The 19,903-nt window shown below is 56.6% G+C and overlaps 1 protein-coding gene across 1 annotated transcript; it reads left to right on the top strand.

Annotated features, from left to right (window-relative positions):
- Window positions 1-1,417: 1,417 nt before the first annotated feature.
- Window positions 1,418-18,917, top strand: ELP6 (elongator acetyltransferase complex subunit 6; the record flags this gene model as incomplete). The annotated part of the gene is made up of 7 exons (XM_081996921.1): window positions 1,418-1,471; window positions 6,202-6,280; window positions 7,756-7,826; window positions 15,125-15,255; window positions 16,351-16,543; window positions 17,877-18,023; window positions 18,650-18,917. The coding sequence occupies 7 exons, from the start codon at window positions 1,418-1,420 to the stop codon at window positions 18,776-18,778; spliced, it is 804 nt and encodes a 267-aa protein (XP_081853047.1). The 3' UTR covers window positions 18,779-18,917.
- Between the last annotated feature and the right edge of the window lie 986 nt (window positions 18,918-19,903).

Genomic DNA, 19,903 nt, shown 5'->3' with positions numbered 1-19,903 from the left:
AAGAACAGCTGCAATGGCTCAACCAAGTAACCATACAGCCCACTGTCTTTTCTAGAAGTTGTTCTAACCAGAAGGAGAGGGAAGACCTTGATGCCAAGGCAGGCACTTCTTGTGTTCCCACAGCTCTTCTCCCAGGCCCCAGTAATTCACAGCTCAGGGACTTCCCGAGCCGGTGGTGGCCCTCAGGAGATCTCTCTTCTGTGGCCTTGTCCCCTTCTCCCATTGACTCACCCTCCTAAACCCACATAACCCTTCAGTAGCGATAATTTGTGGTTCTGAAGAGCCCCACACTAAACTACGGAGGCGTCTCCTCCCTCTTGCTCGGCGCTTGCCATTTATTAGCATCGTTTGATGCCCCCTAATGCTCACAGCCGACGAGACAGTGCAAGGCTGGTGCATCTTCTCTCCAGGCCCCTTGGCACATCCAGGGCTCCAGCATGTCTCCCCTCAGTCGGGCAATCCTTGTCTACATTATGAAAATCAAAGGTTACAAAAGCTTGGGTGGAGCAATTAAATGGAAAGGTGAATTCAGGGCCAAAAAAAAAGCAAATTCAGGCACATGGGCAAAAATAACACCAAAAATAATATGGATGTTCGCAGTTACAGGCTGTGAATTTGCTGTTACTACTCAGCTGCTAGCTGGGAACTATGGCAGCTTGTTCTTGGAGAGCGATAAATTAATGCTTAGCAGCACTCAAATGTGCTAGTAACGTAATAGGAAGCATTAAGGGAATAATAGGCCCCTCCCAAATATCCCACTCTCTTGTGCATGTTGTCTGCCATACGGGCCCACGGCTGGCAAAGGGGCGTATGGGGGCACCTCTGGGCTGGGGACCAGGCCACTGGCCAGTGGCACCAGGAGGCCAGTCACTGGTGGGCTGCGCGGGGATCCAGTCCCACTTAGCAGCTTCGTTAACCGTCGGGACGGAGGGTCGTGCTGCTGCGCAGGGAGCCCGAGCAGGCTGGAGAGACGGGCTGACAGGAGCCTCATGGAGCTCAACCATGGGAAAGGCCAACTCCCGCACCAGGACCGGCACCGGGCACCGGGCGGGGCTGGGGGCTGCCCAGCCGGGAAGGGCCTGGTGGGCACCAGGGCGAGGGCTGCCCGAGGGGGAGCGCTGCCGGCGGGGGAGGCCGCGGCGCCTGCGCCCAGCCGCAGCGGCACAGGCGGCCCGCGGAGGCGGCGAGGACGCCCCCGGCACCGCCCGGGACCCGCCCCGGGGCAGGACGAGCCCGGGCGGCCCCTGAGGGCAGCGGGGAAGGGCGGGCTGAGGCGACCCCCCCGCGGCTCCCCGTCCTCCCAGCAGGCGGCGCCGTCCTGCCCCGCTCAGCGCATGCGCGGGGCCGCACGGCCACCTCCTCCCACCGCCCCCTCCCACCGCCTCCGGATGTCCCCGCTCCGCGGCCGCCGCCCGCCATGTTCGCGGAGCTGAACGAGCTGCTGGACGCCTCCCCGCAACGGCCGGAGACGGTGAGAGGACGGGCGGGAGGGAACGAGGCTGCCGTGGCGGCGGGGTGGGGAGCGGCGCGGGGCCTGCCGGGAGCTGTAGTCCGGGTAGCGCTGCCCGCCGGGAGCCGCGCGGTGCATGCTGGGAGGGGCGTGGCTTCGTGAGCAGGCGGCGGCAGCCGGAGCGCGGCGCGGCGGCTGCCTCGGCCTCTCTCGGGAGTGCTTTAACGGCCTCCGGGCCCTTCCCTTCCCTTCGCCCGGCCCTGGCTCCGGTACCTGGCGGTACGGAGGGGCCGGGCCCTGTCCCCGCAGCCATCGAGCCCTGGCGTGTCTGTGTGTGGTCGCTGCCGTGTCGTGAATAACAGCACAACGGGGTAAAAATCCGCTCCCCGGCGCTCCTGCGGGCCCTGCGGTGTGTTCTACAGGTTTCTCTTCCTTTAGGCCACTAAATCAATTCAGTTAATCCCCACGGTTTTTGTGCTGATGAAATCAGGCTGTAACTAAACGCACTCGCCCTTTATAAAAGCCGTGCAGTGCTTCGGGTGAAAATTTAATAAAATACGCATGTGTTACATATTGCTCCATTTTTTTCCTGATAGATACATACTAGCTTAGATAATAAAAACCGGTTTGGGGTGATAATTTATTTTGTAAGTCTTGAGTTTTTCCCCCTTTCTCTTCTTGTAGAGCTTATGATGAGAGTAGGGCAGCTTTTGCCCTGAGCTGGGAAACGCCAGTGAGGTAATTCCTTGCCAGCCTGCCCGGAGCGGGGCAGGGCTGGTCTGCTGGGGAGGAAACGTCAGGAAAAAGCTGGGAGGGTGCTGCTGGATAGAGGTCAGGCCCTCGAGGCTCGAAGCAAATCTGGTAGAGTTTGTTGGCTTAAGGCTTGGTCGTAACAGCATCACTCTGTAAAGGACAGACTGAAGCTATGACCTGGCACTGTGCACTCACAGCCCAGAAACCCACCTGTGTCCTGGGCTGCCCCCAAAGCCGCGTGGCCAGCAGGGTGAGGGAGGGGATTCTGCCCCTCTGCCCCGCTCTGGGGAGACCCCCCTGCAGCGCTGCGTCCAGCTCTGGAGCCCTCGGCACAGGAGAGACATGGACCTGCTGGAGCGGGGCCAGAGGAGGCCCCAGCAACGCTCCGAGGGCTGGAACAGCTCTGCTGGGAGGACAGGCTGGGAGAGCTGGGGGGGTGCAGCCTGGAGCAGAGAAGGCTCCGGGGAGACCGTAGTGCAGCCTGTCAGGACTTCAAGGGGGCTGATAAAGACGGGGACAGACTTTTTATCAGGGCCTGTAGTGACAGGACAAGGGGTGATGGTTTTAAACTACAAGAGGGCAGTTTCAGACTAGATAGAAGGAAGAAATATTTCATGATGAGGGTGCTGAAACCCTGGCCCAGGTTGCCCAGAGAGGTGGTGGATGCCCCATCCCTGGGAACACCCCAGGTCAGGTTGGACGGGGCTCTGAGCAACCTGCTCTGGCTGAAGATGTCCCTGCCCATGGCAGGGGTTGGTCTAGATGGCCTTTACAGCTCCCTTCCAACCCAAACCATTCCATTGGTAAATTCCCAAGTCCCTGTGGTTCCTGTGGGATGATAATTGGGTTTGTAATGCACGTGAAATGCCAAGTGAGGAGCCCTTGGGGGAGTGTTGGCAGAGTGGAGCCGTTCTCTAAGGCGCGTTTGGTGGTGGAGCTGTGGGGTGAGCGGGGATGCTGTCATCCTCAAGCCTGGTTTGGAGTCAGGGGGCTCACCTTAATGTGAACAGGAAATTCTGCGGAGCAAAACCAACGGGAGATTTGGCCTCAAGATGTTGGGTTTTGACTTGGCAGCCCAGGCAGGACCCAGCAGAGGAGCTGAACCAAAGACTCCTCTATATGAGGAGTTGCCTCGGATTTGAGTTGGCTCTTCCTCTCCCATCAGCTGGGGACTTGGACCTCCCACTGCACACTCCGGGTTTCTCTTCGTCGAGGTGTCTGGCGGTAGTGTAGCTCCAGAATACGGCTGGCTGCAGAAGGAGCAGTATTCCCTGACACCAGAGTTGGAAGACTGCGTTCATACACTGCAATACGGACTAAGCTGGTGGTAAATCACGAGTATTGCTGTTTTGCAAGTCCCCCTCCGCACTGCTCAGCATCACTGATCGTTGCACAGAGCCGCGCAGTCTGGAGCCGGGCTCTCCCCGGTGGGAGAGACAGTCCTTGGGGTGTGCCGAGATACCTGGCCAAGGTTGGCTGGGAATCAGTGTCCCGCTGTGCTTAACAAGCACCAGCCCTTTGCAAATCTCTTCCTCCTGTCTCTGCCAGCCCGATTTCTGCATCTCCAGGGTTGGCTTGTGCCATTTTCAAAGTGCTGACAAATGCCTTCACTGCAGGGCTGGTAGGTGGATGAAGCTGCCGCCTGTGTGGGTGTATCTGACATGTCACCGCTGAAGGCTTGTGACACCCGCCGCTGCCTTGCCAGGGGATTTTGGCAGTTTCTAACAAGTAGCTGCAGCTTCTGCCTTGTAGCCTGCAGGTGGAAAGAGTGTGAAAGCGGAGCGTGGAGGGAGCAGGCTGGGGCAGATGGACGGAGAGGTGCTACAAGAAGACCTTGCCTTTGGAGGTGTTTCATCCCCAGCAGCTTCTTCTGGGCTGGAGAAGGATGCACAGAAGGGGGAAGAGAATTGGACTGTGCATCCGTGGTGGTGGCTCGGGGGCCGCGGGGTTTCCGCACGCCAGCAAACAAGGTCCTGGTGGTGGGGCTGGGGCTTACCCGCTCCTCAGCAGGAGAATTCTTCTTGCCTGGCAGCAAGGGGAAGCCGCTCGCCCTCGGGTCCTCCAGGGACCTGGTGGCTTCCAGCCAGCTGCTAAACAATTTGATAGACGTAGTCTGGGGGCTGGGGGTGCAAGAGGTGCATGGACCTGCGTGCAGGCAGCGTGACCACAGGGCTCCGCAGACTTCGGAAAGCCTCGCAGATTCCTGCTGGCTTTGCTTGCCTTCCTCCTTGTGTCGACACAACCGGTAGAACCCCGATTCCTGTATTTGTATCCTGTGCTCCGGAGTCGGCAAAGGCTTTGGGGCAGTTCTGTGGCCACAGGCACAGTGCTGGAGTTTTCCAGAGCTGTTGCCTTCCTGTGCTTTGGTGCAGCTGCTGCTCCTGGAGGTGCAGGGCTTGGACGTTTCCACCTCTGGCTAGCTGGGCATCTAAGCGTCAGAAATTAAGACTTTTGAGTGCTGCCTAAGCAGCTGCAGTGTGACAGCGAATTGAGGGTTGGCAGGATTTAAGGGTCGATAACTGGAAGGTTTGAAAAAGCAAAATTATGCTCTGAATGATAACGTCCTGCCGCGTTCTGCGCAGTGTACGTGGGAGCAAAGGAGAGGACCTTTCGAGAGCTAGCAGGTGAGGGAGGGGAGTTGGGGTGGCATTCCGCCTGCCGTTGCAGGGGAGAGGGGAGCTGAAGGGGATGGAGTCGTGCGGAAGAGAAACTGCTGCACGTTTGAGCTTGTGCCTTTTGAACCCAGAGACTCCTCCAGGCTTAGCCACGGAGGGCACAGCTCAGCGAGATGCTTACCGGGCTGGTGCCTCCTGTTATTGTAACGGCCGCAGAGGCACAACCCTTTTTTTTGGGTGAGAGAGAGCTCTCTGGCTGAGGCAGATCAGCACTCCTCTACCCTGGCTTCTGCTTTGCATTCCCTGCAGACGTGTTCAATATTTGTCGTTCCGTTAGCACCGCTTTATAGCACGTTTTAGGCGCTGGGGAGTTAAGTCTGATAGATGGCTTGTGAATTGCCTATGGGTAGATTGCTTGTTGGTTTTGCAACAGCATTTTCTTCTAATGGATTGGAGGAAAGAAAAAAGCATTGATAAGTTCTTTGTGATTAAAAGCAGCCCTTCTATGATCTGTATTGATTAAAGAAACATCTTGACTAAGGCTTTAATGGAAAGAAATGCCTTGATGAGACTGGTACTGATAACAAGCGTGCGCCGATGAACGGAATTAATTTCCTGCGTGATCAAAACAAGGTATATGCTTTGTGCAGAGCACTCTGCTCCAGTACACATTTTGATGATGAGGTTTTCTGCTCTGAACGTGGCACGTTTGAGGTAAGCCTGGAACAGGGAGGACGGACTGGGGACAGGAGAAGCAGCAGCTGTAGCGGGGCTGCCATGCTAAGCGCACAGGCGACGCTGGCCGTGGCGCTGGGGGAACGGGCTGGGAGCAGAGTGGGTGGCTGTTGTCCCCCAGCCATCTGTGCCACTTGGAGTAGAAGGAAGACTGAATTGCAGGAGAGGGGGACAAAGCTGGGAGGTAGACATTGCTCACAGCCACCCATGACGATGGTGTCCAGCACCAGGGGCGCGAACACGGGTGTGCTCTGGATGTGCCGGCACTGGAAAAGCGCGGTGCTGCTTGTCGGTGTCCTCTGCGGCAGCCGGGTGTTTCCATGTGAGGAGGTGGCTCTTGGTGGGCGCAGGGCGCGGGGGTCCAGCTGGGGTCTCGGTCTAGCGCAAGGGCTTTTAGCTGGCGGGCATGTCTTTCAGAAAGCGGGGAACTCAGCATCTTCTGATGCCTCCCTGTGGGCTGTGTCCGGAGGAAGCGCTGGCGTCCCTTTGTGGATGGACGGCTGGCTGGAGCGCTGCGTGTTCTTTCTCCGACTAATACCTGCAGAGTTTCCCCTAGCCTGAGCAGGCGTCATGTCTACCAAGATGCAGCCGGGAGCAGTGTGTGCCCTCATCTTCCTCCGTTCAGTTATTTTGCTGCTTCTTTCTCAGGGTAAATTCACGCTGCTGCGAGACACCAGAACGGATGGCGGCTTCCTGGTGCACCATTTCCTCTCCTTCTACCTCAGAGGTATGTCAGCAGCAGGACTCTCCAAGGCAAGGGTTTGCCTTTGCCTGCTCCGTGGAGGTTCCTTCAGCATAAAGTGTTCCTATGTGAGCAGAGGCTGGTTTTGCAGAGCGTGAGGCATCCTCAGATTAGCGCAAAGCTTTGGCATCAGGATTTATGGATCCCAGTCCTGACTTGTTCTTGGGACTTGCTTTATATCCTTGGGTACGTCCCGTAATGTCAGTGCACCGTGTTTCGTCATTGGTGCAGTGAACGTTGTAGATCACATCTGACAGTGAGGTGTTGGCTGTAATTCCTTCACTAGTTAGGTGTTTTATAATGTAATTAAAAATGGCAGGAACAGCTAACAAATAGATAAGCTGGTAGCGAGTAAAGAAACAAAGAGCCTGGCAAGTTGCCTAATGGCTTTTCTGCTAGCAGATTCAGCTGCGAGTAACCTGCTAGCCCCCGCAGAGTGGGCGCTGGACTTGTGGGCACCTCCAGCTTCCTGCTGGCAAAGCAGCCACCCCAGCAAACCCGGTGCCTTTCAGACCCGAAACTCGGCTCCGCGCCGTGCAGGCGGCGGGGCTGAGCGCATCCTCCCCCCCGTAACCGCCGCTTCCTCAGCTCTGGCTTTACCCCGTTTTTAAAAAATTGTTTTACCTAATGGCACAGAGTGAAACTGCAGGAAAGCCCGTGGAGAGCAGGTTAGGGTGGTGTGAAGGCTTCAAAGGGACAGCCCTGCCTCGGCGCTGCCTCGGGGCCTGCCCGCGTCCCCGCAGGGCTCGGCTGTCACCCGCTTTCCACCCTGGGACCTGGGTGCCGGTGTTCCCGTGTCTGTAGCAGCCCTGCTTGGTGCTCAACACATTGGGAGCTCCCAAGGGGTCGGTGAAGACTCAACTGAGGCCACTGACTTCTGGCTGCTTGAAATCCATGCCCTGCTCTCTGGCAGGGAGACGCCAAAATCAGCGTTTTTCTCATACCCAGACCACGAGGCCAGGTTGTCACGTGCTGGGTTTTCCAAAATCACGTTTTCGTGAGGTATCTTTGTCAAAATTGCTTGTTCTGTGTGTTTTTACAGACAAGGCCACTCGCCCTGCGAGAGCCAAAATGGGGATTTTTGGCATGTCGGTGGTTTCAGTAGTTCGTGTCACGGTCAGCCGTTGGCCTCCTTCCAGTAACACCAGGAAACGGTGCCAGGAGGTCCCAGGGCAGGATGGCACGAGACAGAAAAGAGGCCTTCTGCTTTTTTAATGTCATCATTTTCGTGTTTTTTCCCCTTTCTTTTTAAACTGACTAACATTTTCCCTAATGTGGGAATCCTATAGAAAGGTGAAAATTGAAAGCCCAGCCATGAGCCCGTGAGGGGCTGCCTAGACCTGTCCCGCTTGACGGCCTTTCCCGACAGATTTGTGGCCTGGCTGCTGTGATTTATGTGCTTTGGTAATGGCAGCTTGCAAAATTGAAACGGTAACGTGCCTTTTTATCTTCTCACCCAGCTGGCTGTAAGGTTTGCTTTGTGGCCCTGCTCCAGTCCTTCAGTCACTATAACATCGTAGCACAGAAGCTGGTAAGTCTCTTGGCGTCGGTTAATAATTACGGGTCCGGGTAATTTCTGTTGGGAGGGAGGGAGAACGGGAAACGTGAACAGACGTTTCCAGATCTTGGTGGGCACGGTCGGGGTTGGTGCTCCTGCAGCAGGGAACGGAGAGTGCTTCTCACAGGGCTGTAATACGGGGCAAAAACCTGCCTGCAAGGCTCGTGCAAGGGCCCCGCCGGCCCCGGGGAGGGCAGAGCGCTGAACGGCTGCTTGCTTGCGTTGTGCTTAGAGATGTTTTCTGGAGATCAGCGTTCCCCAGACAAGCCCAGACCGGTAGATGTAGTTTCATTAGTGCTTTGGGGAGAAAGGTGCCCTGGTGTCTGTGTCCCTGGGGCCTCTCCGAACGCCTGCAGGTTGCACCGGCTGTAGGGCGCAGGAGGTCCTGAGGTGACTTCGTCCTCGGTCCCGTGGTTACGTTGTGATGAAGTCCCCTGGGCCAAACCACCCGTAAATCCAGAAGGACGCCGGTATGCCTCTTTTGGCCTCTGGGCCAAGCCATCAGCTTGAGCCGTCTGAGGAGCCGCAAGTGCTGAGTGAATTCTTAAGGATTTCTTTCCCATGATGAGTCAGGCAAGGACTCTGTGTACCCTGAAACGAGGGAACGGAGAAACGAAGTAGGCAGGGTCGTTCCCAGGGTCAGCAAATCAATCTGAGCTCTGGCTTTTTGTACAATGCTCAGACGTGAAATGCTCCAGCTGAAGTCCAGGTGACCTCCGGGGCCCAAGGGCTGGCATCCGTCCTCCCTCCCTTGGTTCTGCTGGGAGTCCCAGCAGCGCTGCTGCTTACAAAGACTTTCAGGTGCTGAAGAACCGGGTGTTGCAATAACCGTGTATTTCCCGCTGTGAATGTGGGTTGAGTTTCGGTGCTTGCTAAACGACTGTACGTTATTTAATACTCAGTTTCTAGAAGGAGATTAGTTCTGAGAGCTCTTAAGAAATAAAAGAAATTTATTAAATTTCTTAAATAAAAACTTAAATAAAACGAACTGAGCAAACAAAGCATTTCCACGTGGAGCTTTAACTCACAGTCAGATACTCAACACGCGATTTCCCTGCGGAGCAGGTTCCCCGCTGCTGAGCCAGCCAGCCTCTGCGCGCGCTGAATAGTTCTGGCCTTCGTGTTGCAGAGAGGAGGAAATCTTGAGGGCAGCTTGCCAAGTGGGACAGAAAAAGGGCCATGGTGACCGGTGTAGGTAGGAGGTTCAGCTGTTAAATACGGGATCCGCGCCTGCTCTGAAAGCAGAGTCGTGTTTGTTGGTGTGTTTCCTAACGCGGCGAAATTTCCTGGCGCACAGCTTGTGCGTGCGCTGTTGTCACCTCCCTCCTGGGAGAGGCTGAGAAGGGAGAACATGAGGGTTAGCTGGAGCACACGTGCAACGCAAATCGGAATGATTTGCTGTCTGATGTTTCGAACGAAAAGGTTACTGGAACGAAGGGGAGTGATAAGAAGAACGATACGGTTTGCTCAGGGGAGTTCAGAGAAGCGCTTACATCTGCCCGCAGCGGTGAGCTCTCCCTCTCGCTCCGGCTTCAAGTCCGAGTCAGTCTCACATTATAACTTCACAGGTGCCCACGCGGTCAGTCGTCGTGGAGGGAGGAGTTGGAGGTCGTAACATCAGTTATTTATATCTGTCTGAGTGTCCGTAAGATCTTGTCTTTGCTTTAATCTCTCTCTGCCTGAATGAACTCATCAGGCTCAGCAAAGGTCTGTTTTGCCAGGGTCATTTCACTCTTGGACTGGCTTAAGAATTCACTGCTGTAGATCTCTACTGGAGACCAGCTGGGATCTCATTTACGTGGCTGCAGCAAGCCCTGATTTCAGGCAGCACCCTGTGCTGTGTCGTGCTGCAGTCAGGTGTGCTGCATGCTCCATCTAATGACCGGCCGCTCCCTTCCCGTCTCCTCTTCCTTGGTAGTGAGCTCAAGACCAGCTGCCTGGCTCCCTGTCTTGGCTGGGAGAGTTGTAGGGCGTCAGGCTGTAGTTCCTCCAGGAGAAGACCACTGCTTAGAAGAACCTGGCCCATGGGCAGCCACTTGTGTTATGTTATTCCATCCACAGGTTAAATCTCCCATGTGGAATCATTCCCAGTGGTCTTGTTCAATATCTTTATTGATGACCTGGATGAGGGGATCGAGTGCTCCCTCAGTAAGTTTGCAGACGACACCAAGATGGGTGGGAGTGTTGATCTGCTGGAGGGCAGGAAGACTCTGCAGAGGGATCTGGACAGGCTGGATCGATGGGCCGAGGTCAACTCTATGAGGTTCAACAAGGTCAAGTGCCGGGTCCTGCACTTGGGTCACAACATCCAATGCTCCAGGCTTGGGGACAAGTGGCTGGAGAGCTGCCCGGTGGAAAAGGACCTGGGGGTGCTGGTTGACAACCAACTGAACATGAGCCGGCAGTGTGCCCAGGTGGCCAAGAAGGCCAACAGCACCCTGGCCTGTACCAGCAATGGTGTGGCCAGCAGCAGCAGGGCAGGGATCGTGCCCCTGGACTCGGCCCCGGTGAGGCCGCACCTCGAATCCTGTGTTCAGAGTTGGGCCCCTCACGACAAGAAGGACGTTGAGGTGCTGGAGTGTGTCCAGAGAAGGGCGACGGAGCTGGGGAGGGGTCTGGAGCACAAGTCTGATGAGGAGCAGCTGAGGGAACTGGGGGTGTTCAGTCTGGAGAAGAGGAGGCTGAGGGGAGCCCTCATCGCTCTCTGCAACTGCCTGAAAGGGGGTTGTGGTGAGGTGGGGGTTGGTCTCTTCTCCCAAGTAACCAGCGACAGGACGAGAGGAAACGGCCTCAAGTTGCGCCGGGGGAGGTTTAGATTGGGTGTTGGGGGAAATTTCTGTACTGAGAGAGTGGTCAGGCATTGGCACAGGCTGCCCGGGGAGGTGGTGGAGTCACCGTCCCTGGATGTGTTCAAAAGCGTGTGGACGTGGTGCTTGGGGACATGGTTTAGTGGGCATGGTGGTGTTGGGTTGGTGGTTGGACTTGATGATCTTGAAGGTCCCTTAATGATTCTGTGATTACGCGCTTAGGAAGCTCTTCTGCCTGCAGTCTGTCATAACTCGGCGATGCTCCTGTTCCTGCTGGGGATGGGGTGGTTCCAGGCCTGGGGGAAGGGTCCTGGAGCCAGGGTCACAGAATCACAGAATCACAGAATCACTAAGGTTGGAAAGGACCTTCAAGATCATCAAGTCCAACCATTAATCCAGCGCCACCATGTTCCCTAAACCATGTCCTGAAGTGCCACATCCACACGTTTTTTGAACACTTCCAGAGATGGCGACTCCACCGCCGTGTCTTGTGGGTCTGGCCCTTGCGTGGTGATACACGGAATATTTACGTGCTGCTTCTCCACGGTGTTGCCAGGTCTTACCAGTCCAGAAGCAGTTCCTTATGTGTCAGCTAAATGCAATGATGTATTTTTACTTGCGGGAAAAAGTGTCCCTGGATTTTTGTGACTGTGCTGGCTCTGCAATACTGGCTTCACACTTTTCCTTTTCTGCAAATCCTGCTCTTTCCATGAGGATCTGCACTTAATTTTAAGGGACAGTTCATGTTATTTGTCATGACCTTGTAGAGAACGTGCTGGGCCATAGCAAGCCTAATGGCACAGGGCAGCTTGCCAGATCGGTGTTCCCACTCTCATTTGTACGACGTTTGCTTCGTTTTTGCTTTCCCGTATGAACCAGTGGTCCTGGTTTGAAGGGACGTCGCCGCCGGCGGGCCGCCACGCTGCCCGCCTGGCCGCGGCCCAGGCGGACGAGAGCGATTGCGCTCCGCGCGGAGCTCGCAGCGCCAGTCACGCCGAGCTGCCGTTTCAGGAGCGTTTCTGGGCTTGATCGGTAAATGACAGATTGCCAGAGGTAACGTCTGTGTGCTCCCGGCGACGGGAGCGTGGTGCTGCGAGATGAGGAACGCTTCCAGCGCTGGTGATGCCTGTTCGGGCGCTCTGCAGCGCTGTGGCTCTGCAGCAGGGACATGCGTAGTGTCCGTGGCAGTCAGGAAGCTGCCGTTGGCCGTTTTGAGCACTTTTTCCGCCATCTCCAAGCTGTCCCGATGCTTCCTGTGCTGATTCCAGAGGTCACATTGGGCGGGCTGCTAGCTGGGAGACGAGCAGAGCTTCGCTGTGGCAGATGACTGCAGTGGGGTGAGTCCAGGTCTCCATCCAGCGCTGTCTCTTTGGGACCTGGTTCCCCAGTTGGAAAATGGGACTGGACTTGCTGGGTCCACCCAGGAGCGTCACGGCACCGAGGGGACTGAATGCCTGGTCTGACCCACGGGTGCACTGTCCCTGCTGCCTTCCCCTCGTGCCGCGGCCCTTCCCTCGGCCATCCCGGCAGGCCCCGCTGGAACGGCGCGAAGAGGCGGGGTGTTTTAAAGAGGGGACGCTGCTCTCTCGCTGGTCCGAAGCACGGCGAGTGTGTGCGCGCGGGACGAAATGGCTGAAGCCAAGTTAAAATCGGTTCCTGAATTACTGGTGTCAGTAGTGAATTTAACCACTGCTGCAGCAAAGCCCTTCAGCAAGTGCAGGCTCCAAAAATTCACGAGGGGATGAGGGTCGGGAGACCGATGTGCAGCTCAGCCCTGCTTCGAGGCACGTCAGGTATTTGCCCGGCGTTCCCCGTTCCTGCGACACAAAGGTTCTTCTGTCCTTGGCTAGAACGTTTTCCATGGTGCGTGCCTGCAGTTGGCCAAGAGCCTTCCCGTAGCTCTCCGTTCTGCCCTGCTCCCCGGCACGGTTTTAGCGAGCAAACATCACCTGCGAAAGCCGAGTCGCGCTGCCTGCAGCCCGCGTCGGCCTCGGCCGGGCGCGGGGCTGGCGGCGGCTACGGCAGGGACAGCAAAGGGCCCCGCGCGCTGCAAGGGTCTCGTTCGCGGGAACTGCTGCTCCTGGCTCGCTTGGGAGAGGCGGGAGAGAGAGGAGACGATGTGGATTAGGTGAGGCAAGAGTGTGCTGCAACGCTGGCCAGTTAATGCTGTTCATTGAGGTGCTTGAAAGGAAAAGGGAGATGTCCAAAAGTGCTGGCGGGCGCCCTGCCCGCGGCTCCCCGTCCCGGGCTTTGCGCGGCAGGTGGGACCGATCTCCTCCCGGAGCCATGTGTGGGAAGCCAGGAAAAAGAAGGGCAAGCTCAGGGCCGATTTAATAACTGGGTCTGAGGTGGGGACTTGTCAGATGGCCTTCGCCTTGGAGTAGCCTCTGCTTGCCAAAGGTTCCCCTGGCCGTGATGGGAGACGTTGCCTCCGATCCGTTGTTTTCCAAGTGCCGTAGGCAGCGTTTTCTGGCAGCAGCCTTCGTGAATGGATCTCTCCCCCTCGCATTTCAGCTGGGAGGAAAAGCAGTGGAAATCTGAAATCTTCTCATTAGCACTGAACGTGTGGCAACTGATAAGCCTTGCAGGAGCTCAGGGTTAGTCTTCCTGGAGAGAGCCTCTTCCTTACCTAACCAGACCTTCTCTCTGGAGATCCTCACGCCATGCTCACAAAGCCACCGGGCCCTTGTCTCATTGATCAGAAGCTTAACTTTACCGGTTTTTTTTTTTTTTTTTTTGCATCTCTCTCGCGTGTGAGCAAAGGGAGCGCAGTGGCTCTGGGGGTGTCATGAGGACCGGGGAACGGTTGGAAAACCTCCAAGGCCGTTGGAGACGGCGTTGGGACGGCGCCAGGCACAGCACCCTGGTCGGTGCCTGAGGTCCTGGGGGAATTGCTGCGACGAGCCTTCCCCTTGCTGGGCGACTCAGACTCTGTGCTCAACTGTCCGGCAGCTCCCAGCATGACTGCTTAGGAAATAAGCAAAAAATCTTTATTTTCTGCGATACTTAAAACATTCCTGGTCAAAAGCACCAGCGCTGCGGATGCGTGCCTCTTCCAGCGTTCAGGCAGCTCCTGCCGTAGGACTTGCCCTTGTTCCTGACCAGTCGTGCTCAGCCACCCTCTTTGGAGGGTGCAGAATCTCACAGCATCCCAAAGGGATGTCATCTCTCGGGGGATGTGGGAACTGCTTTCTCAGGATCCTTGTTTCTGGCTCCTGGCCTCTGGCTCACCAGTTCTCCCTGTCGGGCAATACTGGCGTTGAGCTAAACCTTCCTGAACTCCTTGTAAACCGTCTATCTCGCCATCTTGTCCACCTACCTGCTGCGTTGCGCAACAGCCCTGCTTCCAGGCTGCCGAGACGCTGCGCGTCTTGGCGTTAATGCTCCTTGGTTCCATTTTAAGAAATGGCAGTCCCGTTGTGAAGCGTGGGAAGCAGCCCACACTGGAAAGTCGAGCAAATTTGCTCTTCTTCCTGCTGGGAAACGTGCAGTTTGGCTGAGGTTTGAGGATACGTAGCTCGCATGAGATACCTTTGTATGATCACGTCAGTAACGGGGACTACATTTTCTCCTAAAAGGTGGACCGATGCGGTTACCAGTAAGCTGAGGAGCTATAGAGTGGTTGGTGAAAGTAACTCTCGCTGATGAAAGAAAGGAGGGTGAGACAGGAGTTCATGAACTAGACCTCCAGTTGGGCTTTTCTGCCTGTCTGCTGCAACTCTGCCAAGGCTTCCTCCGTTGGGGCTTGACGTTCCCAGCACGCGGCTCTCGGTCAGCCTCCTGGTGAGGCAGGGCTGAGGGCAGAAAATCTCTGCCTGAGGTTGAGTCGCGGTCCCAGGCCGTTTGTCGTGGTCCCTCCTCCTTCTCCGAAGGGGAGTCAGGGCTGAGGCGGCTTCCCGTGGGAGCCCCGGCCGTGCTGCTCTGCCAGATGTTGCGCAAGCGTGGCGGCGCCCAGCCCACGGCGTTCTCCAGGTCCGGGCTGTGCCTCGCTCGGGTTGCCTGGGTTGTGCCAGGGAGCCGTTATTGCCGCAGCGATGATTTGCAGATAGAGAAAACCGGCGGCTTTCACCACCCGGGAAGGGCGGGCGAAGAAATTGCTCACAGCAGGGTCCTTGGGGCAGCCCGGAGAAGCCTGTACCCATCCTCTCCCTGCCTCTGGATAAGAAGCCGTTTTTCTCCCATGCAACGAGGTTGTCTTCCCAGGAGCAATTCCAGGATGTTTGAGCCCCCAAATCAGTGTTGTTTTTTTTAATCTCCTGGCAAAACACAGGAGAGCGATTGTGTCCACCAGCGTGCGTAACAGAACCGCTCGTTTCATCCCCCGTGCAGGAGCTACTGAGGCTTTGACTTTTTAAGCATGTTTAGATAAGAATTGATAAAAATTGGCTGTCGATCCGCTTGGTTCCGTTCGCACCCTTCCTCCAAAGCCCTTCGCTCTGCGACGTAATGTTTTCCTCTCTCGAGGGAGTCAGTCTGACAGCTGCCAAAGAGCGGGGACAGCTTGTCTTCTTGGAAGGCCTCAAGTCCTGCCTTGACCTCCTGTTTGGCGAAGAGGAGGAGCAGCCAGCACAGCCCAGTCCTCTCCAGTTCATAAGGTAAACCTGACCAGTTGGTGGTTCCGCTGGAGCGCAGCGGGGCCCCCCCCAGAGCATCTCCCCCCCTCGTGTCCCCCGCCACTGCAGCCAACACCGAGAGCAGCAGCGAGGTCCACGGCTGAGGCCCGGCTCCCTTCGGGCTCCCCTCCGGCCCGAGGGCTCGGTAGCTGGACGCCTAAGCGAAGGGCAGCGCCAGCGCCGTGCACGTTGCGGCGCTTGTCCTGCCCCGTGTCTCTCCCTGCTGCTCAGAGAGGGATTCTGTCCCGCTTCTCCGGCATTTTGGGGCAATTTCTGTCCCCGTCCTTATTGCCAAGCATGTTATAGGTCTAGCGAAAATTTATTTCAGCACTCAACAGGTTTATGTCAAATAAAACTCCATCCAAGCAGTTTTATTCCTTTTTCTATTATTCTGAGTTTTATTCTCATCCAAAAGAACAGTGCTGCTGTAACCGTACTGGCTTCTGGTTTTATTCCCACTTTACTTTCTCCATGTCCCTGATGATTTGAAATTTAACACAAACCTGTGGAGCGCTGAAATAAATTTCCTCTAGACCTATAACGTGCTTGGCAACAGCATCTTATAGAAAAGGTGGGGACGGACTTTTTAGCAGGGCCTGTTGCGGTAGGACAAGGGGTAACGGCTTTAAACTAAAAGAGGGCAGATTTTGACTAGATAGAAGGAAGAAATTTTTCCCCATGAGGGTGGTGAAACCCTGGCCCAGGTTGCCCAGAGAGGTGGTGGATGCCCCATCCCTGGGAACACCCCAGGTCAGGCTGGACGGGGCTCTGAGCAACCTGCTCTGGTTGAAGATGTCCCTGCCCATGGCAGGGGTTGGGCTAGATGGGCCTTACAGGTCCCTTCCCACCCAAACCCTCCTGTGATTCTGTGATCCCTGGAGCTGGGCATGAGGGTTTCGCCGCCCGCGGGCCAGCAAAGGAGCAGCGACTGCAGGGAAGTGTTGGACCTGGTGACTGTCACAGCAGTGGGGACAGTGGGGATGGCGCAGGCTGGCGTTCCCCGCGTTGGGTCAGCGGGTGAGGAGGGGGACACACAATGGCTGCGTGGGCCAAGCCCCTTGCCACCTCCTCTTCCAGTGGGAGCGCTTCCGACCTCAAAGCCTTGTTTGACTTTGTCCGGACGTCCCTGACTCCTGCCGGCAGCGACTCCTGGAAGGGCCCCGTGCTGCTGGTGGACGACCTCAGCGTCCTGCTCGGCCTGGGCACCACGCCGGTGGCGGTGCTGGACTTCATCCACTACTGCAGAGTCGCGGTGTGCTCCCAGCTGAAGGTACTGCTCCCTCCGCGTGCGGCGTCCTCTCCGCGACCTGGGCAAGAGAGTCTCTGGAGCAAACCCTGGCTTTTTTCTATTCCCACCTGTGCGCGGTGGGGTTTTGGGAGGCTTTGGCTGTCCGGGAGATTCAAATCGTTGTTCTAAGCCATTCTTGGGGAGATACTTTAGTTCCTGGAGATATGTTAGTCCCTCTGCAGCTGTTTCTGAGGAGGTGCTGCCCAGATACTGGCACTCTCTTTCCTTGACGTGTGGGCAGGGATTCGAGGGGTCAGATATCATTTCTTAGAGCTCCTGGCTCCCCAGAGATCTCTACTCGCACCCGTGTTTGTGTTGAGGGCGGCGAAGGAAACTGGTTGTGAAGGTAGCGAGGGGCTGATGGGTCTCGCGGGGGGCAGGGATGAAGGGGTGGACGCGAGTCTCCGCTCCCACCGGTCTTCGGTGTTGCTGTGCGCTGCGCCGGCTCTTTCTAAGGGCGTGCACCGGTGCGGCACTTCCACAAAGATCTCCCCGGTCAGCGCTACCCTCTGAGGGCATCGCGGCCCCAGGATCGATACGGTCACAGCCATCCTTCGCTGTCTGCCTGGCCGTCCCCCGCCCTGGCCACGGCTCTCTCCGCGTGAGCGAGAGCGAAAACAGTCGGTGTCAGGTTTTCGGATGGTGCCAGGGTGTTTGTGCCGTAAATGCTGACAGGGGATGTTCTGCTGGCTGAGAGTATTTGCCTCCAAAATAGCTAAAGAAGATGATAAATCGTGCTAACGTGTTTCTATTTCTGTGTAAGATGATCTGAAGCTTTAAACTACGTTTTAATTGATGGGGAATTTCGTGTTAAGTCCTTGGTGACCTGCATGAGCTGAGGCAGAGACTCTTGGGTTGTATTTTTAATAGAGCTGGTTTTGCACTGGGGAGCTCTTTGCTTCTTGCAAGAGCTGTGAAGGTTTGAGCATCGCAGCTCTGGCTGCGGCCGCTTGGCCACGGCTTTCTTTAGCTGCTCTGAATTCATTCAGAGTTGCCATTTGCGTGGCCTGACAGACTGGTTTAACTAGACAGCTGTCTCCTAACAAAGACTTATTTTTAGGCTGCATATTATCTCTGTGTGTGTGTATGTAAATACAACATATATACAGCAAGCTGTTTCAGAGTTTTATATATGTATCTGCTGTTTATTTTCCTAGTGGACTTTAGCTCGGAGCCAGCTGCCATGCTGGGGGATGTCCCAGTCGCTTAGTGCGCAGGACATTCGTGCAAGCTCCCGTTGCTATCTCCCCTTCCTTACCCTGCGCGGATTAGGAATCGGCCCGGGGCTCACCGCTGCCTGGTGCTCTCGTTCCAGGGGAACGTCGTGGTGCTGGTTCACAGCAACGAGGATTCAGAAGATGAGGAAAATGAACTGGTTGTGAACTCCCTGTGTCATCACAGTGACCTGATCCTGTGGGTAGAGGGGCTGGCGACCGGCTTCTGCAAGGATGTTCACGGGCAGGTAATGCACGGGAGAGCACGCAGAGGTGGCGCGCGTTAACGTCACGCGCGACGCTGCCCGCAGGCCCGCGGGTTGGCGAGACGCGCTCCATCCGCCCCGCAGGAGGTGGCCCGGGACCAGCCTGGTCTGCAGCACGTCTGAGGACTAACGAGCAGCCTTGCTGCGGCCACCAGGATCTGCCGGAGCATTCGGGCTCTTATAGCCATGCTCTGTGGGCGTATTCGGAGACATCCTGCTGCCTGGGGACTCGCCCATCCCTGGAAGCCGGGAAGGGTTTATACAGCAGCTGCAGTGCAGGCTGTCTCCTGCCGCAAGGTGATGGCAAAGAAAAATAGCTATTTCCTTGGAAGCTTCCCCAAACTATCCTGTCAGCGAATCTCAGCCTGGCCTGTAGTGATCTCTTCTGGGCTGGGCGGGCAGCTGGGTCGCTGGGGCCTGGCTGCTGCGTGGTCTCTCATGGGGGGCTGCCACCGAGGGGGCTGGTTACGGGCAGCCAGGTGATGGGTTTTCCATCGGCCATCCCGCTTCCCGGCGGGCCAGCAAGAGGTGTGTGGGCACAGAGGGGGCGAGGATGCTGTGACTGGGACAGCCAAAGGGTTGATATTCCTGTTCATTTCCCTTTGTAGATTAAAATAATTCGGAGAGTGTCCTTGGAGCTGACGGCGGGGCAGGATCACGTCCAGATCTACCAGTATAAGATCCAGGACAAGAACGTCACCTTTTTCGCCAGAGGGCTGTCGGCCGCAGTCCTGTGACGCCGCGATACCGCGCAGCGCCGTGAGCAACGCGCAGCGTGGCCGGGGAGGCTGGTACCTATAGACTGGACGTGCCGCCAGACCAGCCTGGCTGCATCACCAGCGCCTTCCAGGAGCGGTGCGGCACGCTGACGCAGGAGGGAAGCTTAATCGCGTCTTGAACCGCATGCCAGCGAGGGGGATTAGCCTGCCCGGAGCTTGCTGCATCCCTTGGTCCTCCCACCCCGTTCCCAACGTACGCGGGCCAAGAAGAGGAGCAAAAACTTGCAAGAATGGCCCTTAGAGCGTGTAAATACAAGCAGGGGGGATGCCCCGCGGGCCGGGCGGGCCGCACCTTTTCCGGTGCGTTACGGCACGGCGGTGCCAGGCGCAGCTGCACGGAGGGATCGCCCCACCCTCCCGCTGGTGTTTAAGGAGATGACACAGAGCGGGTGGAGGCAGGGATGGCCTGCGAGCCTGTGGCAATCCTTACCTTTCTCCCAGCCCTGGCACAGGAGAGACTTGCTCAACTCCCAGCTTCCACACAATTAAAAAAATATCTATAGCTACACGTATAGGCCCTCACCTTGCCGCTGTAAGACCTAGCGGCTGCCTTGCTTGGTTGATCCCTTGCTTTTTTTTGTTACTTTCCCTCTTTTCATGTGAAACCCCCGTGCCTCTGTGTGTCTGCTTAGTGTGCGGCTTCCCAGCCTCGTCTTTGGCTTTGGGTGACGGGCAGACGTTTGTCCCTGAGCCTCTGTCTCGGCCACTGCCTCCTGATCACGAATCCATATTAGCACTTATCCGACCTGCCTGCATTCAGGCATTCTTGGGGGCTAATAACCACTACTTTTCATTAGCTAAGTAACCATGGATCTCTGTACAGGAATCGCTCCCCACAGGCTCCTTTGGCAGGGGAGGGAAATGGGCATCTCCCAAGCCTGGGTGAGATGGCTTTGGGTGCCCCTCTCTCCCCACAGACAGGCAGGCAGTCCCAGGAGCAGAGCTCAGACCTGGAGCTCTCCTGGTAGATGCTCCAGCTGTAGTGGGAGATAAATAACGACCCGCAGGCCCTTTGCAGCTCCACAGCCAGGGTAACATCTCCACGGGCCCAAATTGTCTTTGGTGGGTGAGCCCCGAGCTGCG

This window comes from Phaethon aethereus (assembly GCF_964289735.1).
Source record: "Phaethon aethereus genome assembly, chromosome: 2".
NCBI lineage: Eukaryota > Metazoa > Chordata > Aves > Phaethontiformes > Phaethontidae > Phaethon > Phaethon aethereus.
This window is presented reverse-complemented; position numbering and strand designations above follow the sequence as displayed.